At 43.2% G+C, this 23,477-nt stretch overlaps 1 protein-coding gene across 2 annotated transcripts in view; it reads left to right on the top strand.

Annotated features, from left to right (window-relative positions):
* The window catches only part of LOC126260943 (histone-lysine N-methyltransferase, H3 lysine-79 specific), a 225,885-nt gene that overhangs the window by 48,966 nt on the left and 153,442 nt on the right, over positions 1-23,477 (top strand). For both annotated transcript variants that reach the window (XR_007546669.1, XM_049958451.1), the window contains exon 3: positions 21,960-22,034. Coding sequence is in view for 1 of the 2 variants with exons in the window: in XM_049958451.1 (XP_049814408.1) it covers positions 21,960-22,034 (75 nt within the window). In the remaining variant the exon portion in view is untranslated. The remainder of the gene's footprint in view (positions 1-21,959; positions 22,035-23,477) is intronic.

Raw genomic sequence — 23,477 nt, 5'->3', positions numbered from 1 at the left:
AGAGGCAAATTCGTTTCTGTTGAAGACACGACTGCAGTCGCCTATACGAACTTTACCAACAGAAAGCGTGAGAAACAAACCGTAGGACTTAAAGGTAAGGGGATATGAACAAAGCGTTATTATTCAGCGGCATTCTCAGCTCACGAAATTCACCAATCCAGTAAAGTGATAGAACGCAAAACTTGCCTCCAATTGCCACAATAGTTGACATAATGGTACATTAAAGATCATCCTCATTGTGGTTACCACAGGACGAAATCGACATTTTCCCAGTTAGACTGTGTTTATTTAGACCTCTTCCTCGTTACGTAACGGCTTAAAAGGCATTATCGAGTGTTTACCGCCGCAACAGTCCTAACGCAACGGTACGATAGTCGGCCCCAACAAGGCGCCATACGCATGAAAGAGGCCGCGTTATCACACGATACGCTACCGTTCCTTTTTGTTTACAAATTGTAATGTTCGTGGTGATGTGATAGTTAGCTGCCTTCATCCAGACGCAGCATCTGACATTCTGGTCTCCACGGTTATATGCGACAGCTAAATCGCTATGACGGAGTGATTTAATCTACAAATTATGGAAGCGGACAATACTCAGTTCTTACGAATGCAGTTTTAAAAATTACTAAAGGATGAAAGGGATGCTGCCTTCTCTTAAATTGTTTATTTTATACATTCAGAAAACCTCTTACTTCAGTAGAAAATGTGCAGGAATGGGCATTCAGAGAACGACCAGTAAATATATGTGGTGGTGATGACGGTTATCAGCACCCTGTACACCGTGTTCCTCGCAGATGGTAATGTAGTGGTGGCTAGGCTAGTGACGAGCTTGATATCTGCTTCAGGCTAAGAATATGATGAATGAGGATTGCAGTAAATTTCCAAAAGACTATCTGCATTGGGGAAAGTATAGTAGATGGCCAGCACATCGAGACATGTAAAAAAAATGTAATATTTGGGTAGCATTCTATCGGAAGATGGAACAAGTAATTGGGAAATGCGGCAACGAGTAGCCAGTGGAAAAACAGCAATGCAATGCTAAACCCGTTGTCATGGTTTTTATGATAAGTTTGAAACTACCAATATTGTAGATACTGTATCCTATGAAAGCGAGGGCTGGGAGCCTACTGGAAAAAAAACAAACATGATAGTTGTATAGACAGAAGCTCGCGTAGAATGTCTCGGCCAAAGAGGCATTGTGAAAAAGGAAAACAGGAGGAAGCAAGGAAACATGGGAAGACAGAAACCGATTGAGAGATGTATGTGGTGTGCGGTGACATGTTTAGGAAGCCCACAGGAAGAGTGAGAGAAATGAACTTTTATGAAGCAAAGGACGTTCTTAGGATATTTACAAATAGCGTGAGCACGTGGGACCTACCTTTCGGACGCGACCCTGCAACTTGTAGCTCCCAGAGTAATGGCCTACACAGAGCCAAACTATACGAGGTGTTCAAGGTCGTTGGCGCGACCAAACACGGCGTAACTTGTTCACTCTCGCTTTAACGGTGGTGTACACAGAGCGTAATTCTAAGACAAACAGCGCCCATTGGCGAGTTACTCTTTTATTTGCAGTTGCAGAAGCCCAAACAATTTTGTTTCAGTGATATTTTCGCTTAGTAACACGAAACAGGAACTTGCGGAACTTTTGGGGCGTGAAAATCTGTCCATAAAGTTGAAGCTAGATGTTGTTGTTGTTGTTGTTGTTGTGGTCTTCAGTCCCGAGACGGGTTTGATGCAGCTCTCCATGCTACTCTATCCTGTGCAAGCTTCATCATCTCCCAGTACCTACTGCAACCTACATCCTTCTGAATCTGCTTAGTGTATTGATCTCTTGGTCTCCCTCTACCATTTTTGCCCTCCACGCTGCCCTCCAATGCTAAATATGTGATCCCTTGATGCCTCAAAACATGTCCTACCAACCGATCCCTTCTTCTAGTCAAGTTGTGCCACAAACTTCTCTTCTCCCCAATCCTATTCAATACCTCCTCATTAGTTACGTGATCTACCCACCTTATCTTCAGCATTCTTCTGTAGCACCACATTTCGAAAGCTTCTATTCTCTTCTTGTCCAAACTGGTTATCGTCCATGTTTCACTTCCATACATGGCTACACTCCATACAAATACTTTCAGAAACGACTTTCTGACACTTATATTACTCGATGTTAACAAATTTCTCTTCTTCAGAAACGACTTCCTTGCCATTGCCAGTCTACATTTTATATCCCCTCTACTTCGACCATCATCAGTTATTTTACTCCCTAAATAGCAAAACTCCTTTACTACTTTAAGTGTCTCATTTCCTAATCTAATCCCCTCAGCATCACCCGATTTAATTTGACTACATTCCATTATCCTCGTTTTGCTTTTGTTGCTGTTCATCTTATATCCTCCTCTCAAGACACTGTCCATTCCGTTCAACTGCTCTTCTAAGTCCTTTGCTGTCTCTGACAGAATTACAATGTCATCGGCGAACCTCAAAGTTTTTACTTCTTCTCCATGAATTTTAATACCTACTCCGAATTGTTCTTTTGTTTCCTTTACTGCTTGCTCAATATACAGATTGAATAACATCAGGGAGAGGCTACAACCCTGTCTCACTCCTTTCCCAACCACTGCTTCGCTTTCATGCCCCTCGACTCTTATAACTGCCATCTGGTTTCTGTACAAATTGTAAATAGCCTTTCGCTCCCTGTATTTTACCCCTGCCACCTTCAGAATTTGAAATAGAGTATTCCAGTTAACGTTGTCAAAAGCTTTCTCTAAGTCTACAAATGCTAGAAACGTAGGTTTGCCTTTTCTTAATCTTTCTTCTAAGAGAAGTCGTAAGGTTAGTATTGCCTCACGTGTTCCAACGTTTCTACGGAATCCAAACTGATCTTCCCCGAGGTCCGCTTCTACCAGTTTTTCCATTCGTCTGTAAAGAATTCGTGTTAGTATTTTGCAGCTGTGACTTATTAAACTGATAGTTCGGTAATTTCACATCTCTCAACACCTGCTTTCTTTGGTATTGGAATTATTATATTCTTCTTGAAGTCTGTGGGTATTTCGCCTGTCTCATACATCTTGCTCACCATATGGTAGTGTTTTGTCATGACTGGCTCTCCCAAGGCCATCAGTAGTTCTAATGGAATGTTGTCTACTCCCGGGGCCTTGTTTCGACTCAGGTCTTTCAGTGCTCTGCCAAACTCTTCACGCAGTATCTTAGATAACGAAAACTTATTGAAGAATCCTAAGCAGCACACTAACTGCGAGATTTACGTTTTTAAATTTTTTTTTTCGGGGAAGCGCGAAACGCAGTCCCGATTACCATAAATTATGCGCCCAAGTTACGCTCATTTTTTTGTATTTATTTATGAACATAACATCATTACAACAATACATGTACAGAAAAATGTAATTGTGAATACCTGGTCAATATTTCACATAGTCGAAATCCTTTAAGAACAGAAAGAAATACAACTGAAATGTGTGACAAGTTATTCAGAGAGCTTTTAGTAACAATTCTAAAAAAAGGTCAGTATGTGTGTAAATAAAAAGGTAAATAAGTGCATGAGGTAAGAAAGTAATAGAAAATGGAAAACACAAATGAGGAAAGAGAAAACAAAAGGGATACTTCTAGCGAAAGTATTCACTGTAAGTGAAGCATCCTTTGATATCCGTGCAATAACGCAACTGATAAAGTGTAGGCAAAATGTTCACGGTACTGTGGTGAACGGTGCAATCGTTGATGACTTTCCCACAGGTAGGCCTTGTACTGCACGGCGTGACTGAGTTGTAGCTCAAAAACGGCGTAGGCGGTGTGTCCCAGTAGCCAGGTCACGGCGTTGCACAGTTTAAAGTCAGGAAGGAGAATCCACATCGGTTGGATGTAGGGACAGCCTGCCGCCGCAGGCTGACACACAGACGGCGCCACACGCCAGAATAGCGGTGACACTGCGGCCAGGTGCTGCACTTCAGAAATCAGCGCGAGCGCATGTTTTTTCCCTCCTGCACGTGTAAAGCGATAACAGCTTATCGACTGGCCGATAATACTGTATGTATTATGTAAATTGAAAGTGGAGTGAGGAGAAAGGAAAGAAAAGGAATGGGGAGTATTGATGTTAGCTGCACTGCAGTATCAGCGGCAACGAGTGAAAATGTGTGCCGGACCAGGATTCAAATGCGGGGCCTCGTGCTTACTGGGAAGGTGCCATCCGGCCGCAGTGTTCATCGCAATCGCGCGGGCTGCCTCGGCCGACCCACATTCCCGCTGTCCCCATCCGTGCCCTCCAGTGCTCGCCACTTTGACCTTCCCTGCGGAGGTCGGGCGTAATGGTGCATCCACACTGAACGCGCTCGTCGAGGCGAATCGATTATACGAATGCGTGGGCTCAGTTCTTTCGGACACCGTGCACTCGTCCAACACTGCGTACCACGACTCGGCCCGACCATCCTTCAAAAGAGCGCCGCGCAGTAGTATTTCACAGCCTCTAGCAATACTGTCACTCGAACTGGCCCAAGTTCCCGTTATTATTGTTCGTTACTCCATTCTGTTCAAGCTCTTCATCTATCGCAACCTGCGTCCATTTCAACAAGCTCGCCGAATCACGGTCTTCGTGTCTCTCTGCAATTTTTAGCCCCCGCCCTTTCCACCATTACCAAATTGGCGTTTCCTTCGTGCCTCTGGATGTGACATATCAACAGATTTCTTCGTGGCGTTGGATTTTGCCAACGGATTTAAGGCAGGGATACCAAAAATGGTTTAACTTCTATTGAAACTGGATCAGACTCCGTGATTTGGACATTAAGGAAGAAAGATGGGAGAGATTTTCAAGTCAGGATGTGGGATAAAAATGGAGTAAATTATATGGGATACAGAATAAATACTGAGGAAGTGTATGAACAAGGGAGTAAACAAAAACGCTCCGTAAGTGTATTACAAAAAGAGCGTAAAATAGGTAGAAAACATTTTGAATAAAAAAGTGTACAAAATTTCAATGAAGGTAAAAGAAGCAGAGGTATATAATGGCCCATGGAGGCGTCTGAGGGAAGAAAGAAAGAAAGAAAGAAAGACAGAAAGAAAGAAAGAAAAGGAGGTTTACCAATGTGTCGGAGACGGCGAGGACTGAGAAGGAATTCGGCCGTGCACTTTTCAAAGGAACCATCCCGTCATTTGTCTTAAGCGGGTACTGCCGTCTTCAAGAATACGAATCCTATGTGTCAGGACTGCCTCAGTCGGAGTTGAGTAAGCAACACGCAAGTTCTGGTTAGTTTACCCTGCCGCCTGTTTTGTGATTGCTTTGGCACTTTATGCTACGAAATCTTGACACAGCGTGGGTATCAGCGGATGTAGCTGAAGCCTTTTATCAAAATGATTTTCGAATATTGTTCTTAGATTATTATTTGGAAAATGCCAAGAAATATTCGCATCACATGCGGGGGTGGCGATGCTGTGCAGTGTGTGTACAAGTGATTCTCAGCATTTCTCTGTAGGTAACTTACCCACGAGCTTGGGCACTACTTTAACCGCCTGGAAGAGGCTCTTCAACTATAATACTTGTCTTATTTTTAGATTTATTTCATTCCTAGGAACCTGAGCACGTTTTCGAACGGCAAATAAGATACGTAAAAGTAACGCCACAAGATAATTAAACTTGTCGCTAAGCTCGTGGCGATATGCAAATAAGAAGGTGGTAGCGTCGCGTACACAAGGTATAAAAGGACAGTGCATTGGCGGAGTTTTCATTTGTACTCCGGTGATTCATGTGAAAAGGTTTACGACGTAAGGTCGCACGACGGGAACTATGACTGACTTTGAACGCGGAATCATAGTTGGAGCTAGATGCATGGGACATTACGTTTCGGAAATCGTTTGGTTCTTCAGTATTCCCAGATCCACAGTGTCAACAGTGTGCCGAGAGTACCAAATTTCAGGCATTAACTCTCACTGCGGACAAGACAAGTAGCCGACAGTCTTCACTTAACGACCTAGGGCAGCGAGGGCTGTTTTTGCATAGAGTTGTCAGTGCTAACAGACAAGCAATACTGTGGGAAATAACCGCGGAAATCAATGTGGGACGTACGAGGAACGTATCCCTTGGTACAGTGCGGCGACATAGTAGCGTTAATGAGTTACGGCAGCAGACGGCCAACGCGAGTGTCTTTAGTAGCAGTGCCTCTCCTGGGTTCGTGACCGTGTCGGTTGGTTCCTAGATGACTGGACAACCGTGGCCTGGTCAGATGATTCCCGATTTCAGCTGATAAGAGCTAGTGGTAGGGGTTGTGCAGGCCCAACGAAGCCAGTGATCTAAGTTGTCAACGAGGCACTGTGCAAGCTCGTGGTGGCTCCATAATGGTGTGGGCTATGTTTGCATCGAATGGACTGGGTCCTCTGGTCCAAATGAAACAATCATTGACTGGAATTGGTTATGTTCGGCTACATGCAGACTATTTGCAGCCATTCGTATTTTCCCAGCAATGAGAGAATTTTTGTGGATGGCAATGTGCCATGTCACCAGGCCACAATTGTTCGCGATTTGTTTGAAGAACATTCGGGACGATTTCAAAGAATGATTTGGGCACCTAGATCGCCCGACATGACTCCTATCGAACATTTAATAAAATCAGAGGTAGTCGCTGGCAGCGCAGTCAGTATCTCTCGGTGGCTATTTGGGCGTTTAATTATTGTCTCGCGCAGATGATTACGTAATGGCTGCTGTGGACGTACCATTTTCTGTCTGTCCAATTGACTGTTCACAGCTGGTTGTTTCGGGTGAAACTAGTTAAGATTTTGGTGTTTCTTGTGTTGTTTGGTCCCAACATCGCGACGGTGGTAACAGTTTTCTGTGATTGGCAATGCGTTTTCTTTGAAGATGTCTTCAGACATGAAATATCGGTCCCTTGACGAATGGGCAACAGAGGCCGTGATGTTGGCTTCTGTGAAGGAATTGGCGGCCTGCCTTGCTTTTGTGGGTTACCTGAGACGAACCGCTGGAAGGTGTCTCCAACTAGTCCTCATCGCGGTGCCAGTGGTCCACCGAAACGAATGAGCCTCTGGTAGCACGACGGCAGGCCTTCCTGTCTGTGGCGTGGGCGCGCTATGTCAGCCTCTGGTGACCCGGCTCAGCATACGCCGGCCCTCGCGTATTTGCCGTTTCTGCTTCGCAAAATTACAGCTGACGTTACTGCTCACTGATTATTATTTACTATTGATACTGAAAGAATACTACTCTTCGTAATTCTGTTATCTTTAAATTACTTCAGAGTTTGATCATTACAGTTTAACAACACACTGTACTGTTTCGGATTTTTTTTTTTAAGGAAAAGGCGTAACACTGTATCAGTGATACTCATAAATAATTGTTTTATACTATACTACTGCAATTTGTTCATCAGGTAGTGTTTCGTACGTTACTAAACCACACACAGGTAGACAATTCTGATATTGCTGACAGCATGAGCCAAGCGAGGCTAGTCACTGTAACCGTGGTTTCAGTGGGAACTGTCAGCTGTCCGCAGTCATACTCTGTTATGAAGTAATTTGGAATTGATATTTCAACGACCTTATCAGATAGCAGCCAAGATATGCAAATCTCACTTTTTTTTAATGATAGAAAAAGCTCCTTCTTTACAGCATGACAAGAAATGTACGTCAGCCCTGGCAGGATATTTTCTGGTATCTGTGACTCTTCAAAATTTCCCATAACACAGCAACTTCTGAGGTCATCAGTCCCCTAGAACCTAGAACTACTTAAACCTAACTAACCTAAGGACATCACACACATCCATGCCCGAGGCTGGATTCGAACCTGTGACCGTAGCGGTCTCGCGATTCCAGACTGAAGCGCCTAGAACCGCTCGGCCACACCGGCCGGCGAGCAAGGAAGCAATGTACCCAGAGGAAGATCTTTATTCAAAGAAATTAGTGGTACCATATCTTTCAGTATTAATTACTTCTCACCTCAAGTGTTTGATGTTACTTACATAATAATTTACCCCACTCATTTGACAGTTACTACTACATCTGCCTTTCAGATTGTCATTCTGAAACTTACTCAGTAATATACAAGGTGTAAATTTTAAGTTGACAAACCAGAATAACTCGAAAAATAAGCTTCACGCGAAAAAAGTGTAGAATCCAAAGTTGATTATTTTCTAGGGGGACATCTGCTGATGCTAAAATTAGCCCGCCACCCCAGCTCACTGGGGGTGGGGTGGGAGGCAACTTTAATATTTCAAATGGGAACCCTCATTTTTTATTGCAGAATCAGATTCTACATAAAAAAACTACGTACATTTTGTCTTAAACATTTGTTTTGATTCTTAGTAGTTGGCGCTGTAATTCAAGAAAATCCATGTTGTCATTTTTGCTTGGAAAATGGTTACGGATAAATAAAAAATACTTATTTACTTCGTAAATTTTGATACGCTAAAACCAAAACTTTCCCTCTCTCCCCATAGGGTGGGGTTTGACAGAGAAGAATTAGAGAATTTTGTCAACTTAAAATTTACACCCTGTATAATCCGGCTTATAGTGTCCAAATACATCAGTAGTAAGAACCCAAGAGTATTGATTAGTGCTTGAACAGTTTTAGAGCTCGGAATATGGGAGTTATGAACACTCTGCCTCCAATTTTTTAACCATATGGGCATTTTTCTTAAAAAACCTAACTAAAAAGCTGTTTGCACTAATTGGTTGCCAATATTGATCATTAAACCTTTCACCTTTAAGTGCACCTATTACATTAACAGTGTGGCACCAGTTATAAATTATTTGTATGAAAGATGAAGTACTTTCAGTGCCTGCGAAATCCGTCTCTTTTGAAGCTAATTTTGAGTGCAAGGTTAACATTTTGTTCCTGAATATTGGAAGGAGATATGGCCTTAAATGACAATAAATGACTATATCATCAACGAACCTGTTTCCTACTAGTACATCAATTCTAAAGAATGAAAGTGTGCAGTAAGCTTAACTTCAAAATGGTCAAAATCTGTAAACTTCAAGACCACCAAACACTTTTTTTATATTCTCCCACAGACCCTATTAACATATTTTAGTATTCTATCAAATACAAGTTTGATTTTTACTGATTTATAGTCAGTGGACGCTTTATGCTGAGAAATTTTATAACTTTGACAGAAAGTAGGGCACTTTTATCAGTATTAATAGTTACAGAACCTAAAACAACTGGTAATTCATTAGTGACATCAATAAAACACGGCACTTTCTTCTGTTACACTCGATACAGCACCACTGTTTCTTGTTGATATGGGTTGCACTTGAAAAGTAATTGCATATTCTTCCAAATTTTTAATAGCGATTTGTTCTTCATATTGACTGTAATCTCCCAAACTCGTTGTCACTGCTTTCTCAAGATTGTCGTGTTCTCCATCACATAATCTTCTACATGAGTTTTCAAGTTTTTTGTTAAATTTGGAAAAATTGAAGGCACTGCATTTCAGCTCGGGATATTTTCTTTCAAATCTTATTGTCTCCAACTAAAAATATTTTTGTCTCGATTATGCACTCTTTAGTAAAATGTTTCTTTAGCTTTGAGAAATCAGTGAGAACTTTCTTTAGCCACTTTTTCTTTAAGTCGACATCGCTTGGTTAAGAAAAGTGCTGGCAACTTCGTTTTGAGATCTGTAATTACTTTTACAACCAGCCACACTACACCACCTTGGCGCTTCTAGAAGAGGTATCTGAAAATAGAAATTCAGTGTGACTTTTACAATGTAGATACAAACATTTCGTGTATACATTTAGTTAGTTAATTCGGCATAACCTCTCAATCAAATGCAGGTGTTCTCTGCTTATTAACTGGTGGCGAAAAGTAATTATATTGGCATTTATGAAGTACTTACTGTTCAAAGAAATGCAAATTCGTGACCTTTTCTTTGGTAACTGGGTACTTAATCCACAAATCAATACAAAGTTCAACACGCTGAGCAAACCATCACTAGGCGCAAGGCTTACGAACAACAGATCTACTCTGCCTACGTCACAAACAAGGGAGCTTCCAGTGCCTCTAGTCGGCCGTGTGACGTCACGCGCACAGTCCGGTGCGCCCTACGCTGCCTACCGCCCGCCTTTCTCTTGACGAGCCGATGCGAGGTGCAAATACAGGCGTAATACAGCACAGTTGTTGACAAATAATATCGTCCGATAGCGTGGCAGCAAAACAGGTTATCAGCGAGTAGCCTGGGTGCGTCAAGTGTTTGCATTTCACACGACTTACTGTCTTGTAGTGGAATAGCGGGCGATAACGGAAATTTTCTGGCAGTAATCCCTTGTGAGATAACTTCAACTTGAAGCGGGGCCGATTCGAGAACGTTTTTCTACACACACGACTTATCATTGTCGCCCCCCCCCCCTTTCCCTCGGGCATTTTCAGCCTTGTCAGTTTTTGCTGCTAATTGTGATAATGTCTGTATACAAAAGTTGCACATTGATCTTAGGGCCCAAGCGGCAGCTACTAATTGTGATTCGTCTGTATAGAAATCTTGCAATTGTCAGCTTTTGTCGCTCGGGCCTTAAACTGGTCCTGACTTGTACAGTATCGCAAGTCACGTTTCAGAATGCGTCTCGCTACAGGTTCTGCCTTGCGCGTCTATTTTCGACCGGCGTCGTGCGTGCATTGTACGAAGTAAAGGTCAGTACTCGAGTGAACCTATCACTTAGCAGATCGTATCAGAAATACTGTGTTCCAGTCGTCGTGTTGTTGCTACTAGTATCAAGCCGCAAAACGAGTTTCTGTTGTTACTGTTCTCCCCGGGTCATACCACGCATTTATCGTCTGATACATTTAGCAATGCGAGTAATGAAGAAGAAAAAAAAAAAACTGCGATGGTAACGTAAGGCACGTTGACAGTGTGACGACTGTTTCAGAACAAGCGGAGCATTTCAGCTTTTATCCGGGTGAGGCGTTTGGAGGCCAACGGTCATCGTCAAGACTGCCACTACTCAGCTCGCTCGTCCCGAGTTCGAACGAGTATGCGTGCCTCACGCCCCTGCCTGTTTCACAAGACCCTTCTCACCCTGGCGACCGCGTCAGCCTATTCCATTTGTCTGGTCTAACGATTAGTTACAAAAATTTCCGTGCCGAATCCAAATATGTTTCCACACGATGGGAACAGTTAAGTATTTGTGTTGGATCTGTTTGGGGGAAAGTATTCTCGATGTGTGCAGCAGTGACGTTGCTACTTGCGGTATACAGCCGGATACGGTGTGTGGTTTACTTCTTATTTCAAATTTCGATTGCGCACCTACGTGTCAGCTTCTGAGAATGTTCTGTTTATTAAAATTTTATTCGCACGTACTATGCATACTGCCGTGGCCATCTTGTTAACGGAATTCTGCTAATGTATTTTCATTCTCGAGTCCCGCAAATGAAATCGTAACCGATTTAAACGCGTCTCCAAATCATCTTGATTATCTTTTTAAACAAAAGGAAAAAATGGGAGTAACGGTAAAAAAAGTAAACTAAATTACAAGAAAACTTGCATAGACAATCTTATACGTTACAGGGTAACTCGTTAGAAGTACAACCGAACAATCTGTAAGAGGCGCTGACAATAGTCACATTTCCCTCCTCAGCTGTTCTTACGACTAGTCACTGTTCAACAGATTCAGGGGCCTATAGTTTTTTGTTTCCCTGTACTTTATTATCCTTTCTTTTGAAACAGATCATATGATAACTTTGCAAAGATATCTAAACCGGCTATTGAGAAATCTGAAGCTGAAAATATAATGAGGAATTATTCTTTCGTTTGGCATTCGATAAATAACTTTTCACTTTGCCCTGTGTTTAATAGTGTCACTGTTTATACAAATTAGTGTTTCGCGTCTCATTATAGATCAGCAGTCAAACACAAGTATTAAGATCTCTCATTGTATGTTAACCGGGGGCCTAGAAACTACGGAGAGTTTCCGTCCCCGCCGCAGCCGTAGTGGTCCACAACCCCACGACAACTACCGCAGTCCACTTCATCCCTCCGCCGCCCCATACCGAACCACTCTTTCAGGGTTATTGTGCGGTTCGGCCCCAGGTGGACACACCAGACGAGTGTAACCCCTATGTTTGCGTGGTAGAGTCCGCGTACGTGGAGAACTTGTTTCCGCAGCAATCGCCGACGTAGTGTAGCTGAGGCGGAATAAGGAGAACCAGCCCGCATTCGCCGAGGCAGATGGAAAACCGCATAAAAACCATCCACAGATTGGCCGGCTCACAGGACCTCGACACAAGTCCGCCGGCCGGATTCGTGCCGGGGACCAGGCGCTCCTTACCAATCCGGAAGGGCAAGATCTCATTACATAACTTTCTTTTAATCGTATTACTCTGTCTGCCAACAACAAACGCAAAACAAGCACCCAGTTTCTGTCGCCTATTCGTCTCTGTCGCAAAAGGTTACGGATTGGGTTCAGACACTGTGAAATATTTTTTCTAATATATAGCTATATACGTACGTAATTTTTCAATAATGAACTCGATGCACCACGAGCGGAATTACAAATTTCTTCGGTGATGTTTTAGTGTACTTTTATGGCCACGGTATTTGAAAAATGCGGGAAATACAGGGTTATGTAGTCTCAAGTTTTATCGGCGATGCTGAATGGATGCGAAAGTGCAGCGTTTTTCTGTAATACTTGTGACATAAGCAAAATTGTTAGTGGGAATTACATAGTGCTTCTGTTTTTTCTCCGACATACCTTTTGTTGTGCAGCAGCACCTTGGACCTGACGCGAAGTAAGGAGGGCAAAGGAGTAGCGTTCTGACGCGGGCAGTGTCGTGTCAGCACGACAACCTACTGCCGAAGTCTTGTCCACCAAATGTCACTCTCCATGTTCGAAACTATTATCTACCAGTACAGACAGGCAAGAGTTGGTCACCTTCCGATACCTGCCTGGCAGCAGTTGATTTTTCTGTGCCACTCGTAGTAGTGCTGCCAGGCACTACAGTTTCGCATCGGATCACGAATTCAGCCAACCTTTACGCCTCTTGAAAATCAGTGCTTTCCTTATAGCCTATTCTTAAACTGTCGACGAGTTAGTGTGAAATGAAATACGAGAACTTGTATTTGTTACAAATGACTATTTGCGACTTGTCTTTAGATCTACCAGTGTAGACTTTCAAGAGCTTTGGGATTGAGGAGCCCCACCTCCTACGTACCTGCCTCAGTCTCCGAGTTCATTTCGTGCTCCGGCCTACAGGTTTGGATTTGATGAGTATCAATGTGGCTGTGTTGCAACAAATTTTCTGCGTCTGTTCGTGTTATTGTGTGACAACCGATATTAATTCATTCTTTATAGGGAGTATTCCCGCTGTAAGAAGAAACTTCTTTTTTTAAAAAAATTTAAACATGGCTGAACTACTGACGACGCCTTTAGCACGATTGTTTTATGTATCTCCATTGCAGGATGTGATTTTAGTGACTAAATGTTTTTGTGCTTGTAATACTTTTGTATTTTTCATGGTTACGTAAAGCTATAAACGTTTTTTTTCTTCTGTCTCACTTATGTTTCTAAGTTTTTTGCTAATGAAGGTGTCTCCCTGTTTAGGTGTATTTTTGCTTCTGATGACGGTATATTTAGATATACCGAAAGCGTGGTAAAGGATTTCATGAAATCTTTATTCTGCAACTGTTTGGCTGATATCGTTTACCGTGAATCTTTTTTTTTTTTAACCTTCGCATTACACTTGGAATTGCTTCATTATCAGATACAGGGTTTTCTTCTCCAGATGTGACGCTGTACTGGACTCGATTCTTAAGAAAGACACGAGGCTTACTTTGTGTGGGGATTTCAGTGTGATTTTTCTGGCTGATTCTCCAGAGAGAAGAATGTTAGGGGGACTTCATACACGTTCCAACTGGATTCGAGGGAAACCGCAGCTCTCTTGTCTCGTATGGTGGCGCACTCTCGGTGTACCATTTCGCCAGTGTTCCAATTCTGCAATCACTGTACATAACATTCCGTCGTTCAATTTGTTGTTGACCACATTCTCATTTGGTGAGCACTAGACGCAAGCGCGGTATACTCTGATAACACTCCCCAAAGCGTTGTACAGTAAGGGTGTGCACTATTCGGCAGATATCATTTTCATAGCAGAACTGAGAGAGTTGGGTCATAAACCCTAACTATTCAAACCGAGGCTAAAAGGTTTCCATGTTCCACACTCCTCCCGTACTGAAGTTCCTCGCATTAGTTAAGAACTGCTTCTGTAATGTGTTACTCATTCGTTTAGTCTCATTTTCTTGTTGTACCACTTCGTTGTTTATGATTCTGTAATTAGCATTCTGTTAACTACGTTTGACTCTTTCCGTGACGAAATAGCTCTGGCTCGCAGGTACCGCGGTACCTGACAGATGAAATGTTGGGAGATATGTGTAATCAGGCTCTGACAGTAGTTGTCGTTTAGGTAACAGGGAGCAGGGCGCTTCTGTGCGGCCAGCAGCGCGCAGGAGAGCGAGCGCGTAGCTCGGCCGGCCGACCTACCGCAACGCTGGCACCGAAACACAGACCAGTCGTGGAGCAGCCGCCCGCGGTTCAGTGACACAGGGACGAGCAGTACTTGTCAGGCCGTGCGCTGATGCCGAGATATTTCTTCTTATTATGGGGAAGGTTGGACATCAGTAGAAATGAGAACTAGTCGCACCTGCAGGTGGTGCTGTTGAATTTGACCGCCAACGGCACATGTGCAATGCCATACGTTGCAAGTGTTGTTTGTGGTCAGAATAGTATTCTGTATAAGTTAAGTGAATCCGAGCGGGGATAAATTGCTGGTACTCCTACCGACGTAGCTGAAGTGTTTGTTTCACGAGGCCTCGTATCGAAGATTTATAGCTCTTGCAATAGTACTGCCGAGTCGCAACGTAGACGAAAGTGTGTGTTGACTCATCGTGACAGTCATTGAAGAGGATTATGAACAAGCATAAAAGGACGACTCATTTTACTAAGGTTTGAAGCTCCTCTTGATCTTCCGTGTTTGCGATTTAAAATTGAGTTGTTTTGAAAATCAGCCTATGCAAACAAATTGTGTTTGCATAAGGCTGATATTCAAAACGACCCAATTTTGAGAGGGATGGCAGCTGCGTAACCCACTGGAGAACTCAATGTCGTTCTCGCGAACCCTGTCTGCACTAAGCCACCGTGAATGGAGCTCCGTAAGTTGGGAATTGCAGGGCGAGGTGAATTCCAAAACCACTCACTCACTGCTGATGGAAATGCCAATACACGAAAACTTGGTGCGGAAGCCGTGAAACCTGGGCTGCAGAGCAATGGGAAAAAAAGTCATTTGGTCGGATGAGTCGTGTTTCAAACCGTTTGTAGCTTTTGGCCGCGCTTACGTCCCAAGAGTGAAACGTGGTGCGGATTCGGTGACGATTTGGGCAGCCATATCGGGCTGAGAGGTCGCAATACTGCCAAGGATTATAAGAGTATTTTGCTATGATGGTGGTCCTGTTTTCCCAAGATTATAGGACGTTCACGCAATTCGCATCGTCTGGGGCTGGTTTTACGAGCCGAGAATGAGTTTTCACATATTCCCCGGCCACCGTAATCACCATATCCAGCCTTTGTGGTTTAATTTGGAGAGAACAGTGAGTGATCGCTATACCACCCCCATCGTCCTTACCTGAACTTGCCACTGTTTTGCAGGATGAATGGTATAAGACTTACTATTAATGTTAAACGTAATTTATCGAATCTAAAACATTATTAATGATGGCCATTACCCAAAAGTAGTTCCTTCAAACAAAGCCAGTAAACCTATGGCGTGTCCATCTCAATGGAAACTTAACAAACTCAGAACAGCAGGGCTTGTATCATAAAATAAGTTTTGATTTGATTATGCGGTAATCCAGTAGTCTAGAACTAAGCATATTATTTTCTTACTAGACGTAAACCTCAGAGCCTACCTTCGTATCCTACATGTCAACGTCAAAACACCAAACCACTGCTCTGTAGAATAGTGACAATGAAAGACTCGAAATCACTTCACGAAATATTTTATGCTTTTCCTGATAAAGTGAGTCAAGATGCTTTGATATTGATGTATTGCAGGACCAACAATGCGAAACTTCCTCCAAAGAATGAACTCGTGCAAAGAATAATTACCACAAGAAATATTTTATTCCTCGTACTGGTAACAACACTTCAGAAATGCTACAGCGTTGTCAACAAACTTTCTTAAATACTTTGAAGATAACACGCTCACGTATTTAAAGTGTGTTGAAGAACTTTGTACAAACTGGTTGCTAATCTTCTAGGAACGGATGAGAGATAGACGATTCGAGAAGTACAGCAGTTGCAGATGGCTGGAGAGTTAAACAAATTATTTTGACCAGTTCAACCTTGAATTTGGAAGTCATTAAACAAAGTGCTGTTCCACATGTATTAAGCTGTTGTTGAGGATCAAGAGGGCCCAGGATTCCGTTGAAAAGTCAAATTTGACGGATTAGAAGCAAATTAATATAAAACATCCCAAGGCCTCCATTGAACTTGTTGGCAGTATGTTTTCATTGTGAGAAAAACTTACCATTGCCTAGGATCCCTGATCAATTAACTTATTATTCAAGGCAATTATACCGGATTAACTTCACTCTTTACAAAAGCAACATGTGTGTTATGTATGGATAAAAAATGAGTTTGGTAAAGGATCAAACGAAATTATCTCTGCCTTACACCATCGATTATTCAACCGTAATTTTGAAAGAAAGAAAATTGTGCGTCTGATTGCAGGTGTTTGTCCTGGACAAAATAAAAATGATTGTCATCACAGTGTTGAGTTTGTCGCTTAAAATGAATAGACAGTGTTGAAGTTTTTTGCTGTTACAGGCCACTTGTTTCTTCCACCTGCACGTGTGGTTGGTAATGTTGAGAATGATATAAAAAACCTGCAACAAATAGTGAAACTAGAATACTACCGTGATATCATTGGAATGCGTGGTACTGTTTTATATTTTGATACCGATGTGAAGTTTATGATTTCTGATCAGCGAAGCTGCTACGATTAAGAATACTAATAAGTTTCGCATAAAAATAAGTCGTGCAAACGGTTGTTAACACACAGGAACAAGAATGGAAGTAATTGTGAAGTGAGATGATAAACTTGTGTATAAGCACAACATGGGGAGTTTTGCAGCCATTAAAAAGTGTCGCACTGTGGAAGATCTTCAGCTGAATCTCATTCATCCTTATGAAGTGAAGGTGAAACAGTAAAAACTGAAAGATGTTAAAAAATTGACAACTATCCACTTTGGTGAAAAGGAAATGAACGTCTGGAGTATTAGAAAAACCTTGTCCAAGATTCAGTGCCACTGATGTCTGGAAGATGCTGATGAGCCAAATGAGTTACGCTATGGCGGCATGGAAGACTGTCGAAAACATTCTGTTATTAATATTATTATTCCTCCTTTTCTTTGGATTTACATATTAAAATGTAAATTAAATTTTGTAATAATGATCAATGTTGTTACAACTGTCATAACAGTCTTCACCTTTCATTATAAATAATAATTAGCATCGAAACCAGTAGCCATCTCCCAATTTTCCTTGCAAAAGAGCGATCTCCAAAAAAATATATATATGCGCATATACTAGACTGATTCAGCTGTTTTTATTTCGCAAACGACAAAATAAATAAAAATATTGAAATATTCGATTTTGGCCACTTTAAACATGTGTTAAAAAACTAATTTCGACAGTGTCAGAGTTTCCACTTGAAACTGTAGTCGTTCAGCAGCCTTCAGCAATGGGCTTACCACCTAAGCAAGCCGCATACCACTACCCACCATCAGAAGCCAACTAAGCCATCCCCGCAACCACTTCCTCCCATGAGTAAAGAAAAACATCCTTTAAAAAGTAGTTCCAAGTCCAGGAAAGTGATAGTTCAACCTTCACATAGGTGAGATCTTTCCCCCTCTGATGGGAACTATGCTTATGAGGAGATGGACTTCCAGTTGGAGGAACTGGAGATGCGGGAACCGGCTAACATTTACCCTGACGTCCCTGTTAAATTACATCCTCCAAGGGAGAAAGACAAGAACAACCTTCGCTATACAATGGCTTCCACAGGGACTTAATATGTTACAGTGGAATTTAAATGGATATCGCCCACACTTGGAATAATTACAGCTCTTGGCCCTGGAGAAACCGACCTACATCTGCCTACAAGAAACGCATCTTAGTCACGGACACATCTGCATTGCGGTACCATCCATACTGGAAGGACGATACTACTGGATACAGGGCTAAAAGTACTGTGGCTGTTTCCTTTGACAGATGCCACTCGTCTCCTGTCCCTCTTACCACGACCATGCAAGCAATTGCCGTGAAAGTTCTCGCATCCTTTAATATCACCGTGTGTTCTCTGTACCTTCCAGCTAATAATGCCTTGGATGCAGACGCACTGGAAGAACACTTCTGGGCACTCCCACACTCATTCCTTCTTACTTCAATAGACACAAAGTGCTGCGGAGCTGGGCGCTACCACTTGCTCCAGGGATCAGATGATCGAGCAACTTCTCCATTCTGAGAATATTTGCCTTCTGAATGTAGATCAGATTACACACTTTTCCACAGCTACAGGGTCGTTTTCAATCATTTACCTTCCCCCCCTCCCCCCAGTGATTGCAGCCTCAGTTTAGTGGGAAGTGGCTCAGATTTACATCCTAGTGACCGCTTCCCAGTGTGGATCCACTTGCCAACCAGGACAGTGGCTGACAGGATACCAAGCAGATGGATGATACAAAGGGCAAATTGGTTGTAGTACAGTCGCCAGGCTATTTTTGAACAAAAGTATTGTGCACAGGAGACGGTGGCCCATATCACTCACCACGAGTCCATCACCTGGTCTAGTAACCTCCTCAGACGACAGCCTGTACCTTGGTGGAATGACAAATGTTGAATGGCAATCGGGGCCAGACGAACAGCTCTGTGAAACTTCAAACACTGTGCAACTACAGAAAACCTTTGTGCCTTCAGATCTGTGAGAGTACATGCGGGGCGAATGATAAAAAGAACAGAGGAGGGCTTCCTGGAAGGAATTCACGATTTCCATTACTCGGTCCACTTTCACTACGCAAGTTTGGGACGCAATCTGACTGATTTCCAGCAAGGGCAGCACACGTCCCCCTATGTCCTTGTCAATAATGGGATCTTGGTGGTCAGGCGAGAAGACTTGGCTCAGGTTTTAGCTGAACACTTTTTTACTGTCTATACGTCAGCTAGACAAGCTCCTGCTTTTCAGGTGTTCCGTAGTAGGACTGCGGAGATGAGGAAGCTCAATTTCTTCTCGCATGATGAGGAAGGCTACAACATTGTGTTCTCCATGTGGGAACTGGAATCAGCTCTCTCTGCTGTCGGAGACATTGCCCCAGGACCTGATGAGATCCATTGTGCCATGCTTCATCACTGTGCCCTGAAGTGAAAGAACAGCTCCTTTCTTATTTCAGTCTGATCTGGTTTGATGGACAATACTCCACGACTTCGAAGGAGGCAGTATTAATTCTTTTCTGGAAACCTAGCAAGGACCGTTGCGCGCCTAACAGTTACCGGCGTGTAAACTGCTCCGGGGATCACACAGTGTGAGGTTCACAATGAGGAAAGGAAAATTCAGGAGTTGAAGGTCAAGAGACACATACCCAGGTGTTTGAGTAAGACTCTTGAACGAATGGCCAGGCGCCGCCTCGTCTGGCTGCTCGAATCCAGAGATCACCTGAGCTGCTCCCAGTGCAGTTTCAGGTACTACCATTCCACACTTCACAACTTAATTCTGTTGGAGATGGCTATACAGGAATCATCCTTACACTGAAACCATTTAGTTTGTATGTTTTTTGACATAAAAAAAGCATAAGACACTACTTGGAGGTAGAACATCCTTCGCTGTTTTCATGAATGGGGTCTACTTTGACGCCTGCCACTTATACAATCCTTTCTCGACGACCGGCATTTTCCATATCGTGTTGACGATGCCTTGTCTGATTGCTGTGTTCAAGAGTATGGGTCCCCCAAGGCAGGTGCCCTCAGTGTCACATTGTTTGCCATCACTATCAATGGAGTTTCCTCCTCCGTCAGGAGCCCTGTCAAATGCTCTTTGTTTGTGGATGACCTTGCAATCTTCTACTTTTCCTCTGATCTTACGACGATGACGAGGCAGTTAAAGCTGACCATTAGGAGGCTGGAAACCTGGGCTAGGACAAATGGTGTTCGGTTCTCAGCTGAGAAGACTACAGGTGTCTATTTTAACCGTGCCTGTTGAAATTTAACCAACCAGTGCTCACAGTGGGAGACAATATTTTACGTTTTCAAGAAACTGTTTGCTTTTTGGGTTTATTATTTGACTCAAAATTAACCTGGCTCCCACACCTGAAAGAGGTATGAACAAAGGACTTCTAGTCATTGAATATTTTGAAATGGCTTATCAGAAAAATATGGGCAGCTGACAGGTCCCGGCTCTGGCAGTTTTAATAGAGCATTTGTTCGCTCATGTGTAGTTTATGGCAGCCCGTACTTCCTACCTCAGGATGTTAGATGCTGTCCACCACGAGGGCATTCGGCTATCAACTGTAGCCTTTCCGAGGAGCCCAATTCGGATTGTGTGTGCAGAGGCTGGTGAACCACCACTCTGGATTCGGCGGCGTATCCTTTTGGCTCGATGGGCATTGAAAATCTCGGCGTGCCTCAGTCATTGGCATTTAGTTCAGTGGACAAACGCATCTTTGAATGGCTATTCAGGAATCGGCCCCACGAGACAAAGCCATCTCAAGGATCTGGATCTGTGAGGCACCAAAATACACAGCCAGGGATGGAACACATTGCCACCTTGGTGTCTTCAGAGGCTCAAAGTGATTGTAAGCTCGACGCAGTACAAGAAAACTTGTACTCCAGATTATGTTTTTACAACTTTGTTTTCGTACATTTTAAGTATGTGCCACAGTTTTCTCATTGTTTATATGGCTGGATCCGAGCAAGAGAATGTCCTCGCTTGCTCTGCTGTTTTCCCTGGTTTTTATGATGCAGAATTCTATGGCATTCTGATGGCACTGTAGAGGGTTCACAGACATCACTGTACAAGGTTTCTTGTCTGTTCCTGTTCTGTTCCAGTAGACCAGCTGATTCAATTAATCTATGACTCCACACAGCGGCTCAGACACCAGTGTGAGGAGGTTATCTTCTGCTGGGTACCTGGCCACATCGAAATACAGGGAAACGACATGGTTGACAAAGCTACCAAGGAAGCATGTCGGGATGATGCTGTCCATCAATGTCCCATCCCGTTGCATGCCATCGTCTCATTTTCTGACTGACACATCGTGTGTCAGTGGGAGACTGAATGGTTGCAGGTGACAGAAAACGAACTGCAGTCGCTGAAATTGACCACAGAGGCAAGGTGGACTTCATGTCAGGCTCACTGCTGGAAGGAGGTTCTCTCTCTCCAACCCCCTCCTCCCCCCGCTGATGCTTACGGCCTCTGTCCACTCCATAGAATAATGGCGAGCTGAATTAATTTTCCTGACGAGGTTCTAAATCAAAGTTCTTCAGTCGTTCGGGTAGGTGTACTGCTAGACATAATTTACTGTTCTTGACAGCGTAGCATCATTTATAGTGTGAATAAGAGCAAGTACACCCCGAAACTACATCTGGTATCTTTTTGTGAATAATGGTAACTGTTCTGTAATATATAGCAAGTTGTTCTCTGTACTAGAATTGGCCACAAAGGTGAAAGTCAGCAAATTCAGAGTGCTTAACTTAATAATCTTTGGTGGGTAATTTTCCTTACTAGACAAGTCTTCTGAACTGTTACTGTACCTGCACTGGAGTCTCTCTCTCTCTCTCTCTCTCTCTCTCTCTCTCTCTCTCTCTCTCTCTCTCTCTCTCTGTGTGTGTGTGTGTGTGTGTGTGTGTGTGTGTGTGTGTGTGTGTTTGCTACCTTGTCAGGTGTGTTGTCGTTGTTAATAGCTGCGCTTTTTTATTTACAGATGGGTGTGCGAAGACCTGCCAGAGCTGAAACTACCTCTTGAAAACAACATTTTGTGTGATTACGACACCCGCAGGTAAGGCATAACAAATTTTTGAACTCCTTGTAATATGTTCAGGAGGCCTACGTGTGCCTCTCGATAAAGGCTGCACTTGCAACTGTATTAGCCGTAAGAGCTCTCTGGTGCCACTGCCCTGTTATCAGAGCAGGCAGATATGTATGTTTAGCAATGTTCGGTTTCACTATAGCTGTGTGAAAGCCTGGTTTGAGTAGAGAGCGTCATTGTTAGTCTTTAAAACCGAACATAATAGACAATATGTACTTTCCGCAGTGCAGCACCATGTTTGAATGGTAAAAATCAAAGATTTAAGGCGAGTTCCCGATCCCTTCATCACTTCGCCCAGACTCAAACTTCAGCTATTCACCGTTCTTCATGAAGAGTGGAGACTAATTGTGGTATCTGCACTTAGTACAGAGTTTCCTTTAATTATTGTAAAATCTGATCTTTTGTTCGCACGCGTCCCGTGTCCCGAACGAGGAGGATTGTTAGCTTATCTGATTTGAACTATCAGACATGTATATCCACTGACATATTGGAGCCACCCTTCACTAGTGTCGTAATCGAGAGGGAAATCTTATTCTGACGCGAACCGTGATACACGAGATCGAGGGGAATGGTGAAGCTGACACAGCGGTAGCAGTGCCCAGTAGGCCACATGGCAAACTGGCCCATCCCCCTACACGCAGTAACACCGCTTGCTGGAACGATGACGACCTGCTCTTGGGGGAAAGAATTATTTAAGGCTCGTGAGACAGACTGCCAAGCACTGGACGCCAGTCATGTGGAAAGAAGAAACGAATAGGCGACTGAATGCACAGTGAGAGAAGTCACAAGTTTTGTAGTTTGCACAAATTTCTAGTGGGCAAGTCCTCATATTTGCTTTGAATAGCTCAAGTTTTAAGAGTTATGTGCAGCGTCATAATGCCTCCATAAATGGCTGTGGAGAAACATTCAGTGTTAGTTATTGCCGGCTTCAGAAACAATAAAAGAACCCACAAAACAATTGTGCCGCCCTCATTTTTGCCAGATTGAAAGTGTGATATTCCTTCAGTCAGAGTCGTTATGTAGCCTTGTGGAAGTAGGTGTCCTGTAGCCTACGTCGATACAATTGATATTTCACGATTAACTCTCAGAGCTGTGACGTTGTGGTGACAAGTACCGTTTATGGGCAACCACCATAGTGATCGAAAATAACAGTATGTCTCTGTGTCCTGCAAAAATCACCTAAAAATCTAAAACCTCGCACCGTACCTATCTCGCTGTCGTACATATCCTCGATTCCCACCTCGTGGGAGCAGGGAGGGCTATTGTAGGATTAGTCCTTTTCAGTAAGGTTGGTAGCAATCCCAGTTTGGAATCTACGGGAGGGGGATTGCCACTACCGGCATTCGCTAGAAGGCCGAAGAAAACATACACGAAAGCCCATTGCCCACAGCTTCCATCCCTTAGGGCGCTGTA

This window comes from Schistocerca nitens, chromosome 5 (assembly GCF_023898315.1).
Source record: "Schistocerca nitens isolate TAMUIC-IGC-003100 chromosome 5, iqSchNite1.1, whole genome shotgun sequence".
In the NCBI taxonomy this organism is placed as follows: Eukaryota; Metazoa; Arthropoda; class Insecta; order Orthoptera; family Acrididae; genus Schistocerca; species Schistocerca nitens.
This window is presented reverse-complemented; position numbering and strand designations above follow the sequence as displayed.